This window comes from Cydia amplana, chromosome 8 (genome assembly GCF_948474715.1).
Source record: "Cydia amplana chromosome 8, ilCydAmpl1.1, whole genome shotgun sequence".
Classification (NCBI taxonomy): domain Eukaryota; kingdom Metazoa; phylum Arthropoda; class Insecta; order Lepidoptera; family Tortricidae; genus Cydia; species Cydia amplana.
In genome coordinates, this window is record NC_086076.1 from 805,748 (window position 1) to 831,060 (window position 25,313).

Sequence of the window (25,313 nt, forward strand, 5' to 3'; positions counted from 1 at the left end):
AGAATTATTTTAATTAATTTTTTACCTGAGATTTACTTTTGTTCCCTAGTCAATAAATAGCACTTAAATATATTTTTGATATAAAAAAATGAGTAAGTACCTTCAGAAAATTTGGAAAACATACTTATTATTTTTTTTAATAAATTTACATTATAAGAAATTTAGTGTTATTTATTGATTAGGAATCAAAATTAAACCTCAGGTAAAAATTAATTAAATGATTAATTATTTAATAAATTTTGGAGTCATGTCCACATTATTGCGAGCAATGTCGCAAATTTGTCCGATCTCTGGTAATAACATACAGCGAACTGTGATAAAAACTACGAAAAAGTCCCCTTAAAAAAACAATATTCGTGGGCTACGTGGCAACACTGCCTCAATTTGTTTGGATGACGTTTAGTGTTGTCATGTAATTGAATTTAATTTAATCAACTTTCAGTTAGACCGAGGTCGCGCGGCCCATGTTTATAAAGCATCAGGTTACAATTTTACAAGACTATACTGGCAACACCGGTCAAAAGGCTAATCATTGGTCGAGAAAATGTTAATCGCATTAATGTTGCCAGTTCACACTTGTGAAATTGCAACTTATACTTTTAAAAAATCACTGAAATATGAGGAATATTTAACACGCGTCAGTAATATTTCTTGTGATTTCAATATCACAGACTGCAACTCAATATTACAGTATAGTTAGTTAAATAGATTTACATAGACATAACATTTTGACGTTAGTTTCTGAATTTATACTCGATAAATATGACAAGCAACCTCGACACAACGTCAATTTAAAAGCTCACTTCAGAACAAACCCTCGTCTAAATATTATGTATTCAACGTAAAATATTATGAACACTTATACAATTCTGATAGTCATCATTAAATAACTTTCTATGAAATATACTTCAATGATTCCATAAAATGGAGGTTCTTTCTTATATCTGTCGAAATATCGATATTTTAAGGATATAATCTGTAAATCATTTACATCAGATAAATTTTATCATCTAATCTAAATGCTCTCCCATTTTATTCAACATGGATTATAAAAAACACGTGACTCAGTTATTCAGCTAATGAGATACATAGTCTGTCAAATCATTTCCGTCAGTAGAAAAAAGCGGCAAATTTAAAAAATGTAGGGTTATTGGCGTTATTGCCCAATAGAAAAATTTAATGTCGCGCCGTTTTCTACTGACAAACTTGTTTGACCGGCTATAAAACATTTTGAGCTGAAACTGTCATTACAGCACCAAGAACGCAATAAAATGATTCGAGCCTTTATAATTTAATCTTAAAATGTATTAAAAAGTAAAAGAGAAAACTACTCCATTACTTTTTCCCGAGAATGTCACAATATAGACGAAAGTACGCCGATTTGTAAACAATACGATATATACTGAAACTCACTCATAAAATACATACAAATATGTGATGTGAAGATTGCACATAAGACCGGTAGGTACCTATATTATATATTACGGACTAAACAACCATATAAAATCTACGCTATGATATAATTATTTGTTCTGCGCTTGAAATACAAATGTTACAAAATTCTAACTAAGTTAACATTAGGTCGAAAGGTGTAGATAGATCATGGCAGACCGTTTTTTTAATATATTTTTTTTAATTTGTTATGTTAATCAAAGGTCTATCGAAATAACACATTCACTGTCTAACAAAAGTATTTAAATTAAAAATAAAACGCGAAATAAGAATACGTAGTTAATGTAATGTCAATAAAATAAATAGTTTTTTTTTTAATAATCTCCAAAAAAATTTAAAATATCCCTTACCACTCTTATTTACTAAATCACATGAAAAAATCGAGAAAGCTAGTATTAAAATTTCATAGTTCATCAAAAGTAGATACGAATTTCAATATCAACGTTGCTATAAAAATGTGGTACTTTTTCGTAAATTATGAAAGAAGGCATGCAGCATGCACTATGCGTTGTCCGATACACAATTCTGCTTTTATACAAATTATACACAGTGAATGTATTACACGCAGTATATTGACTTTATGAAACAGTCTGCCGCGGGTAGAAGCGTTGTCTGGCAGTGTTGGACAGGCTATAGGACTAAGGTCTAAGTTAAAGTGCGAGTTGAGATCAAAGGAGTGTCGGGGGAATGAATCAAATAGAGGGCAGGTTTTGAGGTTAACCAAGTATATTAATTAGGTACTGTAGATTACATGTAAAACAAAAATGTTTGCCTATCCTTGATGTTTTTGCAGGATTATTCTCTTTACATGACGAGTATCTGTCAAGTAACTTTCAAAAGACTTAGAGAAAAATCTAAAGTAAAAATATTTAGCAAATACAAGATGCTGGTTTGTAAATAATTGTAAATCAAAATTGGGAATATAAGTGTAATGGAAAGAAGAAAGTGATTGTCTATTTGAAATGTAATTTTGTCATACAGATTTAATGTTCTATCCAAATTCTACAGATGTTGAGAAATTATCCTATATGTATGCTAATAGCTTACCCTTACTTTTAGTAACTAGCGCATAATTGGAAAATTCATAATAAACAGCGAAAGAAAAAACTACATATTTATTTCATTCCTCCGACACTAAGAAACAACCGTGAACATTATCGCGATATGAGCTTGCCGTATTTATATTTAAATATATTCAAAAACTTGGCAACAATGATAAACATAGCATGAATGTATAAATTCACCAATATCTCGTACACACAAAGCTCACACAATACTGGGTACTGAGGGTAGTCACAGAAAACAAAAATGGCGCTTATAGGGTAGTGTTATCTATACATAAATTGATTTACAGCAATCATTTTTTTAAATACCCTAAAAATTAATAAGAGAACCGAAACTTATTTCCACTTTTCGGTCGCCTTTTTGAATTTTTCAATAGCAGTATGACTCGTTTGCACACTGTTATTATAAACAATTTTGCTATGTGATTTTAGACTTTAATATTTACACGCATTAAGTCTGTTTCTGTATGTGCTTGTTTCACACTGAGCTAAAGCTTTTTTTTAATTGCTAGACGTAGGAGTCAGTTTCCTTTTTATAACTGATCATTTCAGAAAAATAATGTTTTATGTATTTCTGTAAAAACCCTCCACTAGAAATTATGAAAATACATTTAAATAGTTCACTGTTCAATTCGATGTCATACACCAACAAAGAACTATCTAATTCTAAATGAATTTTCACTCTCATTCATACAAAATTTTATTAACAATGAGATTTCACTTGTACAATTTGTTCGAGTTTCATTCGTTTAAATTTCAGAAGTAAATGCAAATTAAAACTGCGTTTATTTCATGTTCGGTTTCACTGACAATATTGAAAATTAGGCACATTATAATTTTACAAAATGTCAAGAAATCCGGAGTTAGAATACTTAGAATATTTGTATTGTGGTCAGATTTCAATATTGTCAGTAAAATTCACAAATCGCTCGATATATCGTTAATCGATTAACTGATCATTTGTAATCCTTATTGCAACTGCACAAGGTCTATAATTTGTATTTATATACCAGACACTAAAAATATCAGTTTAATTGGCTCAATTTGTCGTAGCGATTGGTACGGTACGATGGTTAGTAATTTAGGTATTCGGCAAGAGAGTTGAGGTGATTGATAAGACACACAGCAACATAGGGCGATGTGTAACGAACCCTCTTCAACGTCAGCAGCCGCTCCGTTGGTAGGTTGAGGAATAGCAGCCACCGAGCCACCCAAACACGTAAAAAAATATAGCCATCGCATTCCAATTGAAACTTTGTCAGGTGATAGTTAAAATGCAGCCGGCTATATTGCGGTTGAAAGTCAGTTTATGACCTGAAGCACAGAATAAATAATAGTACTAGGTACAGAAGGTTCACTCTCTAACAAAACGCGTCTATTTCGACAGATATGACCACAAGGTGGCGCAAGCGCGAGCAGGCTTCCGTTCCGTAGAGTGCGCGATAACTACTACTGTTAGACACCAAAAATGGTGTGGGCCGCATGTATTGTAGATCTCTAAAGAAGCCTCGTGAACATCAGTCGTTCATCAACATCAGTTGCCTTGGTAATCTGGTAAATTGGCCAATAAAATTAAAATTTTTGTATCTGCGATTTAAAAACATCTTACAAATGGTCAGTTACCGTTACATTGAACCTGACTAGTTCCCAACAATGCCTATAAAGCGAACTACGAGCTTAAAGAGCTGAGAGCACTTGTATTATTATCACAAATAGTTTTATCAGTCGAACGCAGAACTAATTTCTGCATTGAGTCTATAATGTCCTCACTGACAGAGTTCTCCGGAGAATCTTCCTTATTGTCAAACACAGGAAAGAAGTCATAGTGCGGCTTCCCGTTGACTTTCTTTTCAGATTTCTTCTCTTCCCCGCTCTTGATGGTGGATATGTTCCGTTTGGAGAACTCGTCCCAGCCCTCCGGAGTCTTCCCGTGGACTGTGTTCCAGTCTTTCCGGAACGATGTAGATGGTTTGGTGTCGTTGGATGACAGTTTTTGCTGTATGTCATTGATTTGATTGTGGTTTTCCCTGCTTGAAACTATTTGTCCATATACTGGAATTATGAGAGAGTTTTTCATGTATTTTTTTTTAATGAAAAGTAAATAGGTTATAATTCCATATTTGCTATTAGTTGAAGGAAAACATCAAACCGAACTTATCCCAAGGTCCCTAATAAGACATTTTTTTAGGTTATAAAGGTCTGCACCAATTTATCGAAACAAAGGACCCTTAAAAGACAAACGAGAAAGCTAAGCTAAGCTAAGCGCTAAGAGCTAAGATAATTATCGTTCCTGGGGTACAATATACGTAGTATTGTCAGTATTATTGACATGGCTCTGATTGATCTGACAGTTGTTGATGCCAGAGTCAAACTTCGTTGTCTGTTTAGATGACTTGACTGTTTTCTTGCCTTGATCACCTTAAGCTATGTGACTCCAAACCAGAGGTTGTGGGTTCCAACCTAGTTAAGAGTATTCCATGGAAATGGCATTGATATTTACAATTGCCATTTGATCCACCAAATGAAATCTTGAGAAAACCGGTCTAACCACAAAAAAGCTTAGTTTCTAGGGCCAAACCAGTGCTTATTGACCGAAGCGTAGCGGGTCTACGTTTTGACTCGGGCATTTTGCTTTTGTATGTCCGGATGTTCTCCTCTACAGGTCACAATTCTCAACCGATTCTTGTGAAATTTTGTGACCAGATTCTATGAGTAAATAAAAAAATTTTGTCGATCCCGTTTTTGGATTTTTTTTAAAATGGAGGAGTTGTGATACCTCGCGCTTAAACCAATAGTCGTATCGATATCATAAGAGTATTTTCTTTTTGAGACATATTTACATAGTAAATGGCAAAAAATGCAGAAAATTTGTATTGCTGGTTTAGGCGGTATTTAGATATTTAGTTTGTACTCGAGAATGAGTAGCCGAATTTCGTCAGCTTGGCTAAGAACTATCATGGCGCATTTTAGGGTTCCGTAGCCAAATGGCAAAAAACGGAACCCTTATAGATTCGTCATGTCTGTCTGTCTGTCCGTCTGTCCGTCCGTATGTCACAGCCACTTTTCTCCGAAACTATAAGAACTATACTGTTGAAACTTGGTAAGTAGATGTATTCTGTGAACCGCATTAAGATTTTCACACAAAAATAGAAAAAAAAACAATAAATTTTTGGGGTTCCCCATACTTCGAACTGAAACTCAAAAATTTTTTTTTCATCAAACCCATACGTGTGGGGTATCTATGGATAGGTCTTCAAAAATGATATTGAGGTTTCTAATATCATTTTTTTCTAAACTGAATAGTTTGCGCGAAAGACACTTCCAAAGTGGTAAAATGTGTGTCCCCCCCCCCCCTGTAACTTCTAAAATAAGAGAATGATAAAACTAAAAAAAATATATGATGTACATTACCATGTAAACTTCCACCGAAAATTGGTTTGAACGAGATCTAGTAAGTAGTTTTTTTTTTATACGTCATAAATCGCCTAAATACGGAACCCTTCATGGGCGAGTCCGACTCGCACTTGGCCGCTTTTTTTGTTTGCACACAGAAAGTCTGGGTTCGATCCCCAGTAAGACATAACTTTTTGTCTTTTTTTTTCACTTAAACTTCGTATTTTTTTTTAAATTAAAATCTTTGTATTGTTGATTGATCAAACCGCTGTGTGGCGCTGTCCTCGTGCATGGTCCCAATAAGCTATGCTCGCGAGGTCTACAGCTCACAGATCCACTGGTATTATTTCTTGGTTACGAAAAAGTGATGAAAAAAGTTAAAATGAGTAATATTGACGTACCTGGGCTACAATACGTAGTATTGTCAGTATTATTGACATGGCTCTGATTGATCTGACAGTTGTTCATGCCGGAGTCGAACTCCGACTTCTGCCCGGCTTTGAGCAGTATCTGTTTGGATGACTTGACTGTAATATTGACGTACCTGGGGTACAATAAGTAGTGTTGTCAGTATTATTGACATGGCTCTGATTGATCTGACAGTTGTTCATGCCGGAGTCGAACTCCGACTTCTGCCCGGCGTTGAGCAGTATCTGTTTGGATGACTTGACTGTAATATTGACGTACCTGGGGTACAATACGTGGTATTGTCAGTATTATTGACATGGATCTGATTGATCTGACAGTTGTTCATGCCGGAGTCGAACTCCGACTTCTGCCCGGCTTTGAGCAGTATCTGTTTGGATGACTTGACTGTAATATTGACGTACCTGGGGTACAGTACGTAGTATTGTCAGTATTATTGACATTGCTCTGATTGATCTGACAGTTGTTCATGCCGGAGTCGAACTCCGACTTCTGTCCGGCGTTGAGCAGTATCTGTTTGGATGACTTGACTGTAATATTGACGTACCTGGGGTACAATAAGTAGTGTTGTCAGTATTATTGACATGGCTCTGATTGATCTGACAGTTGTTCATGCCGGAGTCGAACTCCGACTTCTGCCCGGCTTTGAGCAGTATCTGTTTGGATGACTTGACTGTAATATTGACGTACCTGGGGTACAATAAGTAGTGTTGTCAGTATTATTGACATGGCTCTGATTGATCTGACAGTTGTTCATGCCGGAGTCGAACTCCGACTTCTGCCCGGCTTTGAGCAGTATCTGTTTGGATGACTTGACTGTAATATTGACGTACCTGGGGTACAATAAGTAGTGTTGTCAGTATTATTGACATGGCTCTGATTGATCTGACAGTTGTTCATGCCGGAGTCGAACTCCGACTTCTGCCCGGCTTTGAGCAGTATCTGTTTGGATGACTTGACTGTAATATTGACGTACCTGGGGTACAATAAGTAGTGTTGTCAGTATTATTGACATGGCTCTGATTGATCTGACAGTTGTTCATGCCGGAGTCGAACTCCGACTTCTGCCCGGCATTGAGCAGTATCTGTTTGGATGACTTGACGGTTTTCTTGCCTTGGTCGCGCGAGTCTTCCGGTTCTTCGCTGCCTATACCGTCGATGTCGTAAACCTGAAAACAGGTTGAGTTAGACTTATTAATTAGTATTTTTAGAATAAAGGATAATTGATATGGCCGATGGGGGGAGGAGCAAACATTTATAGTGCTACAATTGTAGAAAATTATTGAGAGCGCCACTCCCTACCAGGGATGTTGCGAATATCCGCATCCGCATCCGCAACCGCGGAACTTCCGCATTATTTTCAACATCCGCATCCGCATAAAATCGATGCGGATTTAATGCGGATGCTGATGTGGAACAGGTCGGTACAGGAACGTCTTAGCATCGGCGTAAGTGCTAGACTGCTAGGTAATTTAGTCATTAACCAAAAAAACATATTAGAAACGAGCAGTCAAGCGTGAGTGGGACTTAATGTACGGAACCCTTGGAACGCGAGTCCGACTCGCACTTGGCCGGTTTTTTGAAATAAAAATTACTAAAATGTAATATTTGATGTTTTTTATGGTACTATCTTGACATCCGCATCCGCATCCGCGGATGTGAGCCTTTAAAAATCCGCATCCGCATCCGCATCCGCGGATGTCAAAAAATCGGCATCCGCAACATCCCTACTCCCTACGTAACTGTCACACTTTTGAAGTAAAAATGTATAATTTAGTATGGATTTTTTAATTCCATTTTATTTAATTTCTATTATTCGATGTCGCAGTGTAAGTGTAGTTACAAGTTTTATTCTCTTGGGGGAAACAGCCACCCATCCGCGACTCCCTTGTAAATAAATATCATAATTATGTATTTGTATAACGTGTTAGGTCTTTTGGGCCAAGAAAATATTCTGAAGCAATTTAAACTGTTCATCCTTATACAATGTTCAGTTCAATCATCAAGCCACTTCGCTAACCTTATACATGACATCCTGGCTGCCTTTTTCCCTTTCTCTCTTGTTCTGTACTGCGAGCCACACGTCTTTGAGTTCACCCGCCAGGTCGCGGTCCTATAAAATAAAACCCAAATGTGTAAGTTCGCTTCAAATATTCATACAAATATATACAGGGTGGATTTTCTTTTTGGGTCAGTGAGGGCAGCTACCAGATCCCGTGCTGCTACGAGAAAACGGTCTAAGAAGACCTTCCCTCGATTTCAAATTAATGAAGATTGGCTTTTACAGATTTTGGAAAAAACATACAGGGTGCGAGAAAAAGGTCATTTTTGACAAACTTTTTTTTTTGATGCCAATCGATCCCATTCCTATTAAGGATCAAAAGCTTGTATGGAACCAAAAAAAAAATTTCCGGCTAGAAAAGCCACTAATCGAGGAAAACTTTTCCCATACAATTTGTATGAAAATGAAAACTTTTATTTTTCACATGCTATTTTTGTATGCCAATCGATTCCATTCCTATCCAGTATCAATAGTTTCTTTGGGGTCAACTTACGGTAATGTACTAAAAAGCCACAAATTAAAGAAAACTTTTTCCATACATTTACTATGGAGAACATGTGAAATTTAATTCACATTTTTCTATCTGGCCAATCAGTCCTGTTACATTTAAGGACCATAATACTGTATGAAGACATTGCTGTAGGACTGATGGGCGAGATAGAAAATTGAGAATAACATTTCACATTTTCCCCATAGTAAATGTATGGAAAAAGTTTTTATTTATGTATTCATCACTTCCTTTATAAATAAATAAATAGTAATATTTAATTGGAGTGCAATTCTGGAGGTTAAGAATAGAACTTTTGGGAGACTCGCGAGTGAATTTGAACGGATAAGAGTTTTTTGAAATTTGAAGTGTGTGAATGATTTGTGTGGCAAGAGGTGTTTGTGATGCGCGCGAGTAAATGAGTAAAATGAATAGAGGAGTGAAGTAAGACATTTTTGCGGTACGAAGTACTGCGACAAATTAACAAAATGAGTGGTACAAATGAGGTGCCTCACGAGTGAGCGACATATTGGACAGGTGGAAAACCAGCCTAAAAGCTTATCTTAATTTTTAAAGGGGTTTTGTCACACAGTGACTATGTCACCCCTGTAATAGATAATTTATTTATATTTGATTTAATATAACGTCAGTTACGGTGGAATTTCCTTATAGCTTTTGCATTAAAAAATTTAAATGTACCTTCAAAATAGTTGGGTGCCGCGCTAGCACCAGCCCTGGGTTCATAGCCTCAACAAAGTCGCAGAGCAAACTCACTAGGGCTTCTCTGTCCTGAAATCAGTAAGTTATAAATTGTATATACAGATGTAGATAGACAAATGGACACAAAAAATAACCAATTGGTTCCCTACATACAGCTAGAGAACTAAGGGATACCCTAAAATGAGATGGGAAGACGATTTCCCACCAAAGTGGAGAAGAACCGCTCGAAACACAGGAGTGGAAGGCTTTACAGGAGGCTTTTGTCGGAGACCCCGACAACCTGACTAGTAAAACTCAAAATCAGTGATAAAGAAACAAAACAGAACTATAACTGAGTCAGTGAACAAAGCTAATTGTATTGTATATACATGTAATGTCAATGAAAAAATCAACAATGGTCAACTCTGGTCAATTGAGTACTCGAACCCACATCTTTGGACTGCCAATCCGTCCACATTTAAGAATGACAAGGCAAATGTTTCCAGTGAATAATTACCAAAACTTAACACTTAAGAAACCATTAAATTCTTAGATTCAGTTGAGACTGAGATTAAAATTTGTGTAACTGCGGACTTACACTAGGATTGGCAGCATTTTTCCCATTGGCCTTCAGGATGTCTGGATTCACCATCACAGCGAACACCAGTAGTGGTGGCCGAGTGCTGTTGGGGCCACAGCCCTGCGGCACCTGATTAAAAAAAAAGAAGTTTAAGTACAGTCAGCAGCAGAAGTTGTTAAGCAGGCGAGTTGTGCAAAATTACCTCGACTAGCTTTTTTTGTCAAGTACAGAACAAAATCAAAACTCGGCTAAATGTCTTTCCCCAGACAGTTAATAACATGTTTGTAGCTATCACTATCCAGTTTGAGGTTACATTAATTACCTACAATTTGTAAAAGTTTAAAATGTTTATATTTCCATTGCCATGATAAAAGAAGAAGCAATGTTTCTAAGGTTACACTGTTATTTAATTGAAACTGGATACCCATACCTACTAAAACAATCAGCAAAAATCATCCAGACATGACAAAAAAACATCAATAACTGAATTAAACCTGCATCTAGATGATGTAAGCTGTTGCTACACTGAAACTGCTGACATCACAAATCAATAAATGCTACACAATCACAATTTACACTAATAAACAATACGCATCCAGTTAAACTTGGCCTATCGACCCTAAAACATATAAAATGAGGATAAAGATTATAATACCAACCTGCATTCCTCCGTAAAGTGGAATAGGATCTGAATATTGCTTCGGATTGGCGATTTTCTGCCATCCCAACACATTTATGAACAATTTCTCCGAAGTATCCCGTATAGTGTCTTGAATGCACATATGGGGCTGAGGTGGATTTTTGAACTGTCTAAAAGCTCTCGAACCCCGAACATACTGTATAGGCACAGTCCGCTCTTGTGGGTTTTGATTTTCCATAGCAAAAATACAAGTTCATGAATGCTTTGTGTAAAAATCACTTCTAAAAGTCGTACATAAAATATCGAATGACATTTATGTTCCGGTTAGACCCAGCCTTCAGCTTGGCGGACTGACATCCCAAGTTTATTGAACTCTTCCGGGCAACGGAACGTGTTGTTTCTATTCAATTACACCGTCTACACTTTATCACTCACCAAATCCCTACTTTAAAACGACCTTTGTTTATGTAATTACAGCTTATTTTGATATACAAAACGGTCTAGGTACTAAAATTAAGAGAAATTAATTCGATTTTACAAAGGAGAGAGAAGGAGGAAAGATACTTTTTTTTGGACGACGGGAGGCCGCTAGTGATGTCAACAATCACTTTTAAACTTCGGTTTAAGAACCGATAAATGGAGATTTAAATAAATAATAAAGTAGAATTAATTAATAGATTCTGAATTCTTAGTTACGCAGGGGTTAAAAGTGGCTCCAAATGGTTTGTGTAATATAACACACGGCCGCTGCGTTGCCAGTTCTTTTTTCTTTTGAACTTGGCTTGACACGCTGCCGCGTGTCTAGATGGTCAAGCAGAGCGCCTACCGCGAACCACGTTCGACGTGTTGCCTCTCTGTCGCACTTGTAAATTCGTACGTAAGTGTGACAGGGAGGTAACACGTCGAAAGTGGTTCGCGGTAGCCCCTATCTTGTCAGTAGAAAAAGGCGGCAAATTTGAAAAATGTATGCGCGAAGGGATATTGTCCCATAGAAAATTTGAATTTCACGCCTTTTTTAGGGTTCCGCACCTCAAAAGGAAAAAACGGAACTCTAATAGGATCACTCGTGCGTCTGTCTGTCCGTCCGTCTGTCACAGCCTATTTTCTCCGAAACGACTGAACCAATTAAGTTGAAATTTGGCACACATATGTAAGTTTGTGACCCAAAGATGGACGTATAACGTCTTGGAGGATATAATCAAACGGAGACGCCATGTCTGTAATTTTCTGTACAAAACAGTCTGCCGATTTTTGCGGGGGAGGGGAACGTCAAATGTATGCGTAACGTAAAAATAGCCATGTCAGATAAACGTCAGTCCATACATTGTGTATGACCGTTGGCCGCCTATTTTCGACAGAGGGGAAAGCCTGTTAATGGCTACTCCGTTTAGTTGTATCCTCCAAGTATAACGTAAATAAATTAATTTTAAATATGGAGGCCATTTTTGGGGGGTAAATGAGAAAAGTAAAAAATAAAGTTTTTCAAACTATATCGTGTTACATATCAAATGAAAGAGCTCATTGTAGGAATCTCAAATATATATATTTTTATAATTTTAGGATAAATAGTTTATTCCCCCCCCCCCCCCTTATCTCCGAAACTACTGGGTCTAAAATTTTGAAAAAAATACACAAAATAGTTCTTTACCTATAGATGACAGGAAAAGCTATTAGAAATGTGCAGTCAAGCGTGAGTCGGACTTAATGTACGGAACCCTTGGAACGCGAGTCCAACTCGCACTTGGCCGGTTTTTTACTGACAAGATTTGCTTCACCAGCTTTATAAATGAAAGTCACATGACTGTACGAGGCATGTAACGCGAAAACCGATTTTTTTACTCTAATGAAGGCGTAATCAGAGTGACAGAGAAAAATGCCCGCATTTTGCGAAATTCGGTTTTCGCGGGACGGGAGCCCCTCGGTATTCTATTATTCTAATGTGAAAAACACGCTAACCTGTTTTGAGAAGAAATGGAATGAGGAATACATATTATAATAGTACATCCACATTTTATTTTATACTAGCGACCCGCCCTGGCTTCGCACGGGTTAACAAATTATACATAAACCTTCCTCTTGAATCACTATATCTATAAAAAAAAACCGGCCAAGTGCGAGTCGGACTCGCGTTCCAAGGGTTCCGTACATTAAGTCCGACTCACGCTTGACTGCACATTTCTAATAGGTTTTCCTGGAATCTATAGGTAAAGAACTATTTTGTGTGTTTTTTTTATAATTTTAGTTTAGACCCAGTAGTTTCGGAGATAAGGGGGGGGGGTCATTTTTTGCCTATTTGGGGGGGGGGGAATGGTCTTTGGGTCACAAATTTACAGATGTGTACCAAATTTCAACTTAATTGGTCCAGTAGTTTCGGAGAAAATAGGCTGTGATAGACGGACGGACAGACAGACGCACAAGTGATCCTATTAGGGTTCCGTTTTTTTCCTTTTGAGATACGGAGCCCTAAAAACCGCATCAAAATCTGTTGCGTAGTTTTAAAGATCTAAGGATACATACAGACAGACAGACAGCGGGAAGCGATTTTGTTTTATACTATGTAGTGAGTGATTATATTTCAAAGCATTATTTAACATTATTATCTTTAGCGTTGAATGCAGCCGTGAAAACTGGAATAACGGTAAACTTTTTTATATGTATTTATTTATTTATACAAAGCTAATACAATTAGAGGAGCTGGTTTAGTCCTTATAACTATAATAAGTGGTATAACTACAAGTGTACAATATTATATTGATACTAAACAAATTCATAATTATCTCGGAAAAAAAAACAATCTTAATTAAACTAGAGTCGGACCAATAAAAGTCTGCAGCGGATTTGATAGCCCACGCAGTGCAAGTGTTATGTATACGTCATAATTTCATAGAAGTTTGACGTTTAAAATAACACTTGCACTGCGTGGGCTATCAAATCCGCTGCAGACTTTTCTTGGTCTGACTCTAGAATAGAATCACAAAATTAAAACAAACAAAAAACTTAAGAGCAAATATTATAGACTGGCAAGAAAACTTTGCCAGTAGAAAATAGGCGGCAAATATGAAACTCGTAGGCACGGGCACGAAAGATCGAATTTCACGCCTCCTTTTTATACTGACCTAATTGGTATGCTAAAACTATAATAATATTATTATGTACGTATTTTTCATTTGAAGTGTCTTATTTCCTTAGTATGGTATAATAACTGTAAGCTCCTTTCAAAATCTGTAAAGAAAAAAAAAACATCATTAAAATAAAGCGTTCACAGAAAAGTAGAAAAGTTAGGCCTCATTCGCATGGGCGCTTTTTCAACGCGCATCAACGCGAACGTTTTAGTATAAAGGTATACTCAATTTTATGCTGTAAAACTAACTGCTTTTAGAAACGGGTAGGTATAACGTAATACGTAACATCATAACATGTAGCTTTTGCATATTTATTAGACTGCCAATCTAACGTTACCTCACGCCTTTTAGCTACTTATTTTTATTTTAACGTGTGTCGTTATGACAAGTTTTAAATATTAACTTGTTCTAACGTTGTTCTACAGACATTGAATAAAAATCTTACTCAGTTAATCTCTTAAAATTACGTCCTGCAATTTGTTAAATCTGCGATCAGACAATAATTGTATACATAGTACTTAGTAGGTAGGTATAAGGCCACGAGTAATATAAAATATAACAAAGATATATGTAAAAAATAAATAGTAGTTAAAATATAGTTCAGCAAGAGGCATTTGTCAGTTAAGCACAGGTGACAGAAGATAATCGTACCCATTTTTCTTATGGTAATATTTTAACCCTAAAAGAGGGATGAGTACAGATTTTTTAAACTTCTTTTGTTACTGACAAAACTTATTTGCCGTTGTCCAAACTATAGGTATTTGCTGAGTTAGATAAATAATTAAGTAATTAATCATACAGCAACGAATGTAGACAGTGTGAGGTTAGTGAAAGGTCCTGCCGTGTAGATGTGAACGATTTGCATCTGCCCCTGAAGAATCAGAACGTTGTTCCGCTGTTGAAGATTGGCTGCCCACCAGTCACTCTCAAACGGCCCCATCATAACAGCTTGACTCTGAAAAAAGAAAAACGTTACTAAGTTTAAATGGAGACGGTAACAAATATCGTAAACGATAGATACGTGTAAACGGTGAACTTACAATATACATGTTGCAATCATTTTTGCGAATATTCGTAGATTCAGCTATTTAGAATCTTGATCGTTCTAGGTCTAAGTCGGTAAGAAGATCGCTACTCTTAACTTTCGAAAGATCGCTAATAGTCTTAGACGCCTGACAAACTTTACTGGCTTTAGTAGTCCCATTAATTAATTATATATTAATTTTACACTAGTTAGGTATACAGGGTGACCTTAGCAATTGGACGAACCCTGAAATCCCACGTAGGATTACTTCTCAGAAATGCTCTAACGTTAATATTTTTTTAATTAGAACAAAATATAAAAAAATAAATTTTCAAACGAAAGTTATTTTCAATAATCGTCAACAAAAAGAAACATACTGTATTATTCATTGGCGGTGCTTTTGACAATTTGTTCGAAAATATGCGGCAATGATGACATTTGTCAAGAGTCAGAATCTTATCTTATATCTAATACCTTTAAATATTTTATACCTTTAAACGAGCAATTCTTGTTTATTTATTTATTTATTTATATATATATATTTCGCCGATCTCTGAAACGGCTCTAACTATTCGGATAAAATTTGCTATATGGGGGTTTTCGGGGGCGAAAAATCGATCTAGCTAGATTTTATATCTGGGAAAACGCGTTTTTGAGTTTTTATATGTTTTCCGAGAATTCCGAGCAAAGCTCGGTCTTCCAGATATTCTTGTTAATGTCGTAAATAAAAAAGATAATCAAAACGGTCCATGAAGGTTTCATACTATTTATTACCTCAGGAGTTACTAATAACACATACAGGTTGCTCCAAAGTAAAAAATCGTAATTTGTCAATTTCTTTGTAACCGCTACACCGATTGTTATGATACCTACTTTGTATACTGGTTCTAAATACCCTAATGTAAATACCTAAATTAATTAAACTCGATTACCCTAATGCATAATAATATGTACATTTAGGCTTTGTCCAATGGCTAGGGACACCCTGTATAACTGCTTAATAAGTATTAAGTAGCGATAATCACGACGCTAGAACGCCTAGAACAGCAATCGCAATCGTAAATAGTGAAATATAATATTTTGAAGAATCTCTCTCTCTACGCGTGTAAATTTATGCATGATTTGCAATAATTGCAATTCGCGGGCTCCAGCCTACTGAATAACTAATTTCATCGTAAAGAACCTTACCTTGTAAAGAACATCATTGCTATGCCAACAAAACATAAACAGCTGAGCAATGCCAAATATCAAATATTCTGCCATCAAGAGTTTTTGCGTTGTATTTGTTGCAGACTGAAAAAAAAAAATTTTTAGTTAAACATTGTTATAAATTATTAATTGCTTAGATTTATCTAAATAACGAATATACAAACGGTTAGTTGAAACGCGCTGGCACAGATCATTAGTGAGCACATGACGACATAGCAAAACATCACAGGTGACAAAACTGAGTTGAACAATCTGGAATGCCTGAAAAAAATTGTATCATTTTCATTTCATACTTGCTTGACGAAATTGAGGGCGTACCCTAATTATTGTTTTGAAGATAAGTGCGCTCCAATAACCGAGGCCTACGTAGTGCGGCTAATGTTGATGGGAGAAATATCGATATCTTTTTCACGAGAGTACTACAATGAGAATCAAAATATAGCTGGTAAAAAAAGGCGCGAAATTCAAATTTTCTATGGGACGAAATCCCTTCGCTCCTACATTTTTCAAATTTGCCGCCTTTTTCTACTGACAAGATCTGCTTGACCAACTTTAATGCATGTTATTCATCCGATTTATAGAACAGTTGTTATTATTTTTAGTATTTAGTTTCCTCTGTCTATTTTAAATGAACGACTTGACTACCTATGATTAAGGCTGTTTGGATGGCTGGTGGGCTATTTTATTCGATGAGAAAATCTATGAAACATATTATGTAATGTTTTTCTAACTTACTATATTAACTAATTTTAAAAGAAAAAAAAACTGTATCAAATTAAGCTCTAGCAATAAATGTGGAAAATAAATTGCGTAGTATTCACGTTTTAGCTTACTTGAATATGTTTAAAATAACAAAATTATGCTTTTAAGTCAAACTTTTGGTATAAGTATTTTTAATCGTGTCCTAAGTTAATCCTTAATCTCTTATTATGGATATGACTGTATGGTTTGGTTAATTCCTTATGATATGACCAAACTAGCAACTTGAACATCAGAACTGAAGAATTTGAATATCTAATTTTAAGTAAAATAGCAACTTAGCAACCTAACGCGTCCGCGATAAATTAAGGGCTTCTTTCATAGATGATGAGGATTAATGAAGGAAAGCCTGTCTTAATGCCAGTGCGAGCTGGAGAAACAGCAAAGTGCAAATGTATTAGAGCAAGTCGAAAAACATAGCGAATTCTTAATTATAAATTTTCCAACGTTTCCGACACGAGGACTGTTGATATAAAATGGATATGAATATTTAATAACTGTAAATAATATGGCGTACTATACTATGACTGTCACTTTTTAATATTAACGGATTATGAAGAAAGTGTCATGTCACTGAATAATAAATACACCCTTGACTTACAATACAAAAGAAAATTGATATAGCATACATTTCAAAACCCAGAGACATCCTGAGAAAAATAAATATCGGTAATACAGTCTGTTCGGAAAAAGAAGAATCATGAAATGTATTGGGATTGGGCCCCATCCATACATTCCACGACTCTTCTGTTTTCGCACAAACTCTATCAAGGACTAACTAAATGTTGCTGCTAAATAAATATTTTTGACTTTAAATAATTATTGATTTTGTTGGACTTGTCCACCAAACACGTCTACCAGTCAGTTTTGATAAACACGTTCATAGGTATAACCTTAGCTCTACTCCTCGCCTTTATAAGGGCATATCGACGATTCCCATAGAGGCTTCTGGTGACCAGAGGGCAGGTCTAGAGGGCAGGCTGATCCAGGCCTAAACTAAACTAGGTCTTATTGAAATTATTCCCGTACTCGATCCAGAGTACGGGAATAATCCCAATAAGACCTAGTTTAGTTTTATCCGGGGTAAAGATCAGGCTAGGATTAAGTTACCAAAGAAAACCAAGGGCTCCTGTGACATTGAACCGGATAAGCGATAAGATGTGCAAACAGAATATAACAAAAACATATTATTTTTTTAGCCTTGATTGAGCGAGCGATTTCCTTACTTGAGCCAAAGTCTAAATAACTTTTTGGTTCCTAAAATCTAATTAGAAAAAGCGGCTAAGTGTGAGTCGGACTCGCCCATGAAGGGTTCCGTAATTTATGACGTACCTATTAAAAAAAACTACTTACTAGATCTCGTTCAAACCAATTTTCGGTGGAGTGGAAGTTTGCATGGTAATGTACATCATATATTTTTTTCAGTTTTATCATTTTCTTTTTTTAGAAGTTACAGGGGGGGAGGGACACACATTTTATTTTGGAAGTGTCTCTCGCGCAAACTATTCAGTTTAGAAAAAAAATATATTAGAAACCTCAATATCATTTTTGAAGACCTGTCCATAGATACACCCCACACGTAGGAGTTTGATGGAAAAAAAATTGAGTTTCAGTTCTAACTTAGAACTTCTAAGTATGGGGAACCCCCAAAATTTATTGTTTTTTTTTTCTATTCTTGTGTGAAAATCCTAATGCGGTTCACAGAATGCATCTACCTACCAAGTTTCAACAGTATAGTTCTTATAGTTTCGGAAAAAAGTGGCTGTGACATACGGACGGACAGACAGACAGACAGACATGACGAATCCATAAGGGTTCCGTTTTTTGCCATTTGGCTACGGAACCCTAAAAAGACTGTGGTTTAACTTTTTTATTTTTTTTGTCAGTTTTTACATAACTAATGATTACTAGGAGACATTCGTTTTCATAGATTGAGATCTTACAGTAATTTTGCAAAAAAAATAACAGTATCAGATTTTTGTACTGCCGTACGTGTATGTAGCTTTTTCAAAACTATTTAAATGCAGTTTTTTTAACAGGTCTCTTGAGTACTAAGTGTGTGTATCTATTCTCGTTTCAATTTTGTCTCGCCTAATGTTTGAATTTCCAAAGGTTACTTGAAAGAGATCACTTGTTAGTGATTGAATGTTTCTTCAGATAGTTACTCTTTATTATTTAAGTGTTAGAAACTTATCCCTTGTAATTTATACACAAGTAAACGATTATTTTTTAACTGGCAAACATCTCAATGTAAAACTTAAATATATCTTATTACTTATAAAATATAAATAAAATTTAAAAAAGTATTGAGACGGACGTACAATACTATTATATTGGTTTCTCTAAGTGCATTGCCATATTTACAAATTTTGCAATACAATAGCATAAGTCTTTAAATCATACTTTAAAAGAGGACATAAAGCAGTATATCGCTAAACAGCGTTCATATAATTTTTGTAGTTGAGAAAAGAAAATTTTAAAAGTATTTATGTATACTCTCGCAAGCCAACTTAGCACTAAAAATGGTTCGAAATTCGCGTCTAATTTTTTTTGTCAAATTTCACATTTTTGTTCACTAACATTTTTTTATAGCGCTTAAATGAATAAGCAATCTTTAGTTAGGTAAGAATGGGTTAACTTACTTCAGAAGTAAAACATGAATTCCGTGGAGTTGTCGGACCACCTTTTCTGCATTTTCATTGCTTACTCTCCCTTCCGTGCCCAGCATCTCCCTGCATCTTATACGAAGCAGATCTAATTTTCCTCCAAAATACACTAGTATCACCATTACACTAGTATCATAAGCAGCCATTATAGTCGCCCCATAAGCACATAGCCCGGTGTGCCACACAACAGTGATCCAGCACCCTGGCGAATTCTCTTTATCAAAAGGCATCCATGAGCTGAATATGTGGGGAAATGGTTCAGTTCCGTTGCGAAATCCCTCCCGAAATGTCTCCGATGAACAATATTTTATTAATGGTGCAGTAGTAGTAGTAATGAAGGTAGTAAACACTAAAACCCAGTAGAAATAAGTTACGCGTCGACAATATCTTGTGTAAGTATTGATGATATTTCCTTTAGCTTCATCCTGATTATCCCTTTCAAACTTGTCAGCTTCAGTTATGTAGTCAATGACTTGACGCCAATTTCCTTGCCAAAATACAAATGTATTTGCTTTAAATACACAAACGATGCTAAGCATAGAAATCTTCAGATTTGTCAATACGAGATCCAAGTCTGATCTTATTACGTAGAGTTCCATGTACTGGGTGAATACGAAAAACGTTACAATCTCGTGTATGATTATTTTCCAAATTCTATCCATCCACTTCTTGGGAAGCAGCAGCCCAATTTTATTTAAAAGCCAATAGTTTGGACCAAAAAGAGGCCTGTTTGGGTCTTCTAAACATTCAAAAATTTCCTTGATCATTTCGAACTCGTTTTGAGCAAGGTCTGTTGAAAAGTGACATAGAAAAATACTTTCAGTGTCATTTATATATTCACCCCGCTTCTCTAGCCTTCTATTATACCGCAGTGAGTAAAGCAATCACAGCATAGTGTGATGGTATCATTTTCAACTATTGACAACCCCATTTCCATTTTTTATTAAAGCAATAAATACTTATCTGTTAGCTTTTTTATTGACAACTAAGTAGCCGGTATACATTGATATCACAAGAACTTTGTAAAGAAACAAAAGACAAAATAATGTTTGCACATGCTTTAGTAACTTAGAAAAAGTTTAAAAATACGTAACATAATTTAGGAACTTTACATAAACGAAGAATAACGACTACTCCAACCAATACTCATTATTTTATTATGTCTGTCTCGTTGATTGACAAAGTCTATGCGGTGCAATACGGTTATACTTAATTCTTGAGTGATTGGTATAGTTTGGCAAAAGTCCTTTATTGGCAGTGGAGCATAGCAATGGCAGAGAGAATCATACTCTCGTTTTATATGCTAGTACTCCAAAAAGAGGGATGAGTATAGTTGTTATTCTACTATTACTGATAAAATTTGTTTATCAAATTATAACTAGTTTAGTAGAATGTAGTAGGGTTTATTCGGGTAATTCCGGAAATCGGGTAATCCCGAAAATCATTGTAAAGTCACTCATATTCCGTTGTAGTAAGAGTCAGCTTTCGGAATTATCCGCCACTATCGTTCATTCGGAAATACCCGAATACCTACACCTTATATGTAGGTGGAGATGTAGTCTTTTAACAAAGTGTATTACACAAATTAAGACAAATTTCTGGTATTCTGATAAATAAATAACTTAACATTTAATTAAACTGCAAGTCCATATATAAAATTCATTCCGAGTAATTGTACCTAGAGTAAGTCTAATTTGTTCGCATATTAAACCGTATTCAAATATTTTTATTCTTATTTTGAATAGGTATTGCTTGGATTGACGTTTTTAACCAAAATACTTTTCAGTTATCGACATCGACGGATTATATCTACATCACTACGATAACTTAATTTATAATGTATTTTTACTGAATTCCAAACCTTCAATTTCGATGTCTTTATAGCAATCGCGAAATGTGGGCGGGACGATCATACGAGGGGCGAATACCCAAAAAAATAATGAAGCCGTCAAACGTTCGAATGGTGTGAGGCGGACCGTTCGGTACAATTAGCTTTTAAATAACACAGCAGGGTTGATGTAATGATACCTTATTATAATGACTAGTTAAGTATTCTACTGGGCAACGTTTTTTATAACGGCTTATTTTTTTGTACTTTTGTCAATTCATTTATGAAGGTTTTTTTTGTTTTCAATAGGATTCATCAGTAATAATACTATCGTTTGATACGAACGAACTATAATGAATCACGGATAAAACTTAACGGCTAAACTAACAAAATATTTAATTCAAAATATACAACTTAATCAAAGCGCTTCGGTTTCGCTTCGTACACACAGGGTCAATCACGAACTCACCACGAACTTCAAAAACCTGAATTTAACTTGCTGTTTTTCTATGGTTCTTGAATAATGATATATTCGAGAATTTCGAGATGTTGTGGATTTTTAAACTTCGCGGTAATACCTCAGATTGAGACTTACGCCAAATGTCACTGAATAACAGAGGGCCTACCGCGAACCACGTTCGACGTATTGCCTCTCTGTCGCTCTTGTAAATTCGCACGTAAGTGTGACAGGGAGGCAACACGTCGAACGTGGTTCGCGGTAGGCCCTCAGATTACTTACTAATTTAAAAACCGGTAATTTTTAGCACAACACTATGTTAATATCTAATGAAAAAATATAAAATTATTTCACTAAATGTTGATTATTTAACTAAGTTAGGAAAAATAAACAAGCTTCATCAAAAAACACGCGAAATAAAATCACATCTTAAAATTTACTGTAATTTCAAACGAGTTTACTGATGAATTTCTTCATTGCAGTATCTAAACGTAAACCTAATCCGACTAAATTAGACAGTCGTTATAAATTGTTCTTGCTTTTTCTTTCATCGCGTGTACGCCTTTGCAAAACAAAGATATTTGACATACATCCCGACTCCTAAATTTCTTTGCTTTGTTGTAAATTGTTCTGACAATTTTGACATTTCATTTGTCTTGTCCAAGCAAAATAAAACAAACTATGGGAGAGCTTTTATTCTTTAGTTTTTTAGTTTTTTATAATTAAAAATATCTTTAACTATTAACGAATGTAAAATGGTAAGCTGCGCAGTCGCTAATTGCAAAAATACTTCAGTTAAAATTACGAAACACACAAACGGGATTACGTTTCACAGGTAACATTTCTTTAGCATACACTTGTAAACAATTCTACAATAATCGCAGTTATCATAGTTAGCCGACTATTTTCAAGACTTGAACTATTTTGACTGTATTCTGCTTGTCTTTTGTTCGCTGAATTGCCTATTCACATTTGTTTCTTCAACTTTTTGCCTTATGAAAGTCTTGTTTCTCACCAGGTTTCCTCGTGATAAAAAGCGTCGCCGGCAATGGGAAGTGGCCGTGGACCGGGAGAACTGGTCGGCCACGGCCTCGAGCGCAGTGTGTTCAGAACATTTTGATGCGAAAGACTTCTATGTGACCGACTCCGGGCTGCGTCGGCTGTCGGTTGAGGCGGTGCCTGTTATTAATATTTCTGTAAGCACAATTTTATTTATTTTAGTTAGGGTGTCCACAGTGGCGTATACCAACAGAAGGCCAGTAGCACATTTGTCCAATGGGAGCAATGGAGGCCTGTTCCCATGGTCTAATAGGGCCTGTCAGTTTGCCTACTTTGCCAATTGGTCCCACTGGTGAGCCAGATGACTTGTCTAACAGAAAAAGGAGAGGTCATCACTTGACCATACTTGGAGCACAATACAATACAATTAGCCTTTATTCACTGACTCATTTGTACTTGGCGGGGGCATTGCCATGCCCCCAGATTTTATACTTATTGTTAACTAGCGACCCGCCCCGGCTTCGCACGGGTTAACAATTTATACATAAACCTTCCTCTTGAATCACTCATCTATTAAAAAAAACCACATCAAAATCCGTTGCGTAGTTTTAAAGATCTAAGCATACATACCGACGGACAGACAGGGAAGCGATTTTGTTTTATACTATGTAGTGATTTATTTTTCTAGATATGCCAACCAAGAGCTCAAACGGTAACAGAACTACAGCCAGCAGATATCAGTCCCGCAGATTCTGAAGAAGTTATCAAACTAAAGTACAAACTACGAAGACTAGAAATAGTTTCTTCTAACAGAAAACGGAGAATCTATGAGCTGTCAAAGAGTAATCAAAAATTTAAAAAGAAATTACAACAAATGAATACTGTTATCAAACATTTAATACAGAATAAGAAACAAACAGAAATAATAGGTACAGAGCAAACTACTAGTCAAGATTTAGAAAATATTGACATACGGAACATGGATTACGTAGAATGTTGATATGTCTTGTGAATTGGAAAAGTGAGGTAAATATTTTGCTCATTATTGCCAAATTGTGATCTACAAATACAAATTGTGTTGTAAGTTACGGAAAGTTTCTAAAAAGTTGAAATTTTTCGGAAATTTCATGAACCTCAACGAGACAACATGTAAATTGTGGAAATGGAAAGTTTCAAATTTCAAAATTATTACATAATTTTATTTTGGTTCTAGGTAATAGGAGAATTTGTCAGAAAAAACATTCGAATGTTGATTTTCCCAGGAATCCACAATTTTAAAATTTTAGGACTGGACATAGATATTTCTCACAGAGCAGTATCAAGTCTAGTAGTCTTCCATATACTGATCCATAAAAAAATGTACATATCTCTACTTAAATTAAATTTTATATTCCAGAATCAAGTGTTCATATTCCAAAATTCACTTTTACTTATTATTTATTTATTTATTTGGCTCACAAAACAATTGTATTTTCCAATTGTACAAACTCGGAGGACCCGGGTGGACCTTATGCCTTTTGTAATAAGGTTTACGAATTGTCAGTTAACAGTGTGGTATTTTATGAATATACCTAAACCAAATCCTCTATCAAATCCCATTTTCTCCTAGTTTTCTTTGATAACTTATCGGCATTAGAAACCTCGATAGCATCGATCGCGCCGCGCGCGCACCTCCCACCATTCTTCGCCAGTCTTTCGCTACCAACCGCTTGCGGCGCACGTCAACCACGTTCAAATTTCGAACGTTCGAAAACAAAACACGAAGCGTTCCAATTTAAAATTTTATTAAAGTGCGTTGATAAAAAACAGTGCAATGTGCCAGTGTTTTAATAAAGCGTGATAGTTAAAAAGTTGCGAGTGAAAATGTGACTGTGAGTGTCTGAGTACTTAGTTAAGATGCGGGAGTTTTTAAGGATTGTTTTGGTGTGTGTGTGCGCATTGCTTTTGACGGTATGTTGTGAGGACAGTGAGGAACTGGATTCGAGGGGTGACAAGGATGAGAAAGGTCTACCAACAGGTATGGAATGCAGTAATTTATTAGATTTAATGGGGTCAGCCTTCCTTGCAAAATTAATGAGAGTTCTTCGATGATTTCTAATATGTAGGTACTTGGTTACCTTCATACACTTTCGTTTCACTCAGGTAAGTAAAGATGCAATATCGAAGTACATTTTGGTGGACGCACCTGTAAGGCAAAAAAAGCGTCTTGTAAACAAACAGTCATCATAGCCTATGGATACTGTTGACTGCGGTGTCAAGTCAAGCAGAGATTGGATTTATGCACTAAATTAAAATGGGATTGAAGAACAGACGTCTGCGGATTTCTTCATAAGTAAAAGGTGTTTCTGGAGATAGCAAAGCGTAGTGAGAGCGAAAATTCTAAAAAATATTCTGTAAGAGAGACGTCTCAAATCTATAGACGGGATTTATTCATGAAACGTCGGTA

The 25,313-nt window shown here is 35.8% G+C and overlaps 3 protein-coding genes across 4 annotated transcripts in view; 2 read left to right on the forward strand and 1 right to left on the reverse strand.

The window, feature by feature from the left end:
- Nucleotides 1-4,075: 4,075 nt before the first annotated feature.
- LOC134649985 (uncharacterized) lies at nucleotides 4,076-20,572 on the reverse strand. Its single transcript, XM_063504800.1, is given in 10 exon segments — nucleotides 4,076-4,568; nucleotides 7,312-7,504; nucleotides 8,356-8,448; nucleotides 9,584-9,673; nucleotides 10,182-10,292; nucleotides 10,823-11,065; nucleotides 14,782-14,880; nucleotides 16,138-16,242; nucleotides 16,323-16,419; nucleotides 19,560-20,572. Coding segments are annotated over 10 exon segments (2,205 nt in total). The 5' UTR covers nucleotides 20,351-20,572; the 3' UTR covers nucleotides 4,076-4,185.
- A 1,970-nt stretch (nucleotides 20,573-22,542) lies between these two features.
- Nucleotides 22,543-23,989, forward strand: LOC134650464 (THAP domain-containing protein 2-like). Its single transcript, XM_063505420.1, has 3 exons — nucleotides 22,543-22,703; nucleotides 22,887-23,064; nucleotides 23,556-23,989. Exons 1-3 carry the CDS (start codon nucleotides 22,624-22,626, stop codon nucleotides 23,865-23,867), a joined length of 570 nt encoding a protein of 189 aa, XP_063361490.1. The 5' UTR covers nucleotides 22,543-22,623; the 3' UTR covers nucleotides 23,868-23,989.
- Nucleotides 23,990-24,691: 702 nt separating this feature from the next.
- The window catches only part of LOC134649955 (uncharacterized), a 183,932-nt gene continuing 183,310 nt past the window's right edge, over nucleotides 24,692-25,313 (forward strand). Inside the window, exon 1 of one of the 2 annotated variants that reach the window (XM_063504758.1) lies at nucleotides 24,692-24,884. In XM_063504758.1, the coding sequence (XP_063360828.1) occupies nucleotides 24,764-24,884 (121 nt within the window). In that variant the 5' untranslated portion in view covers nucleotides 24,692-24,763. The remainder of the gene's footprint in view (nucleotides 24,885-25,313) is intronic. The other variant, XM_063504757.1, reaches the window with a different exon arrangement.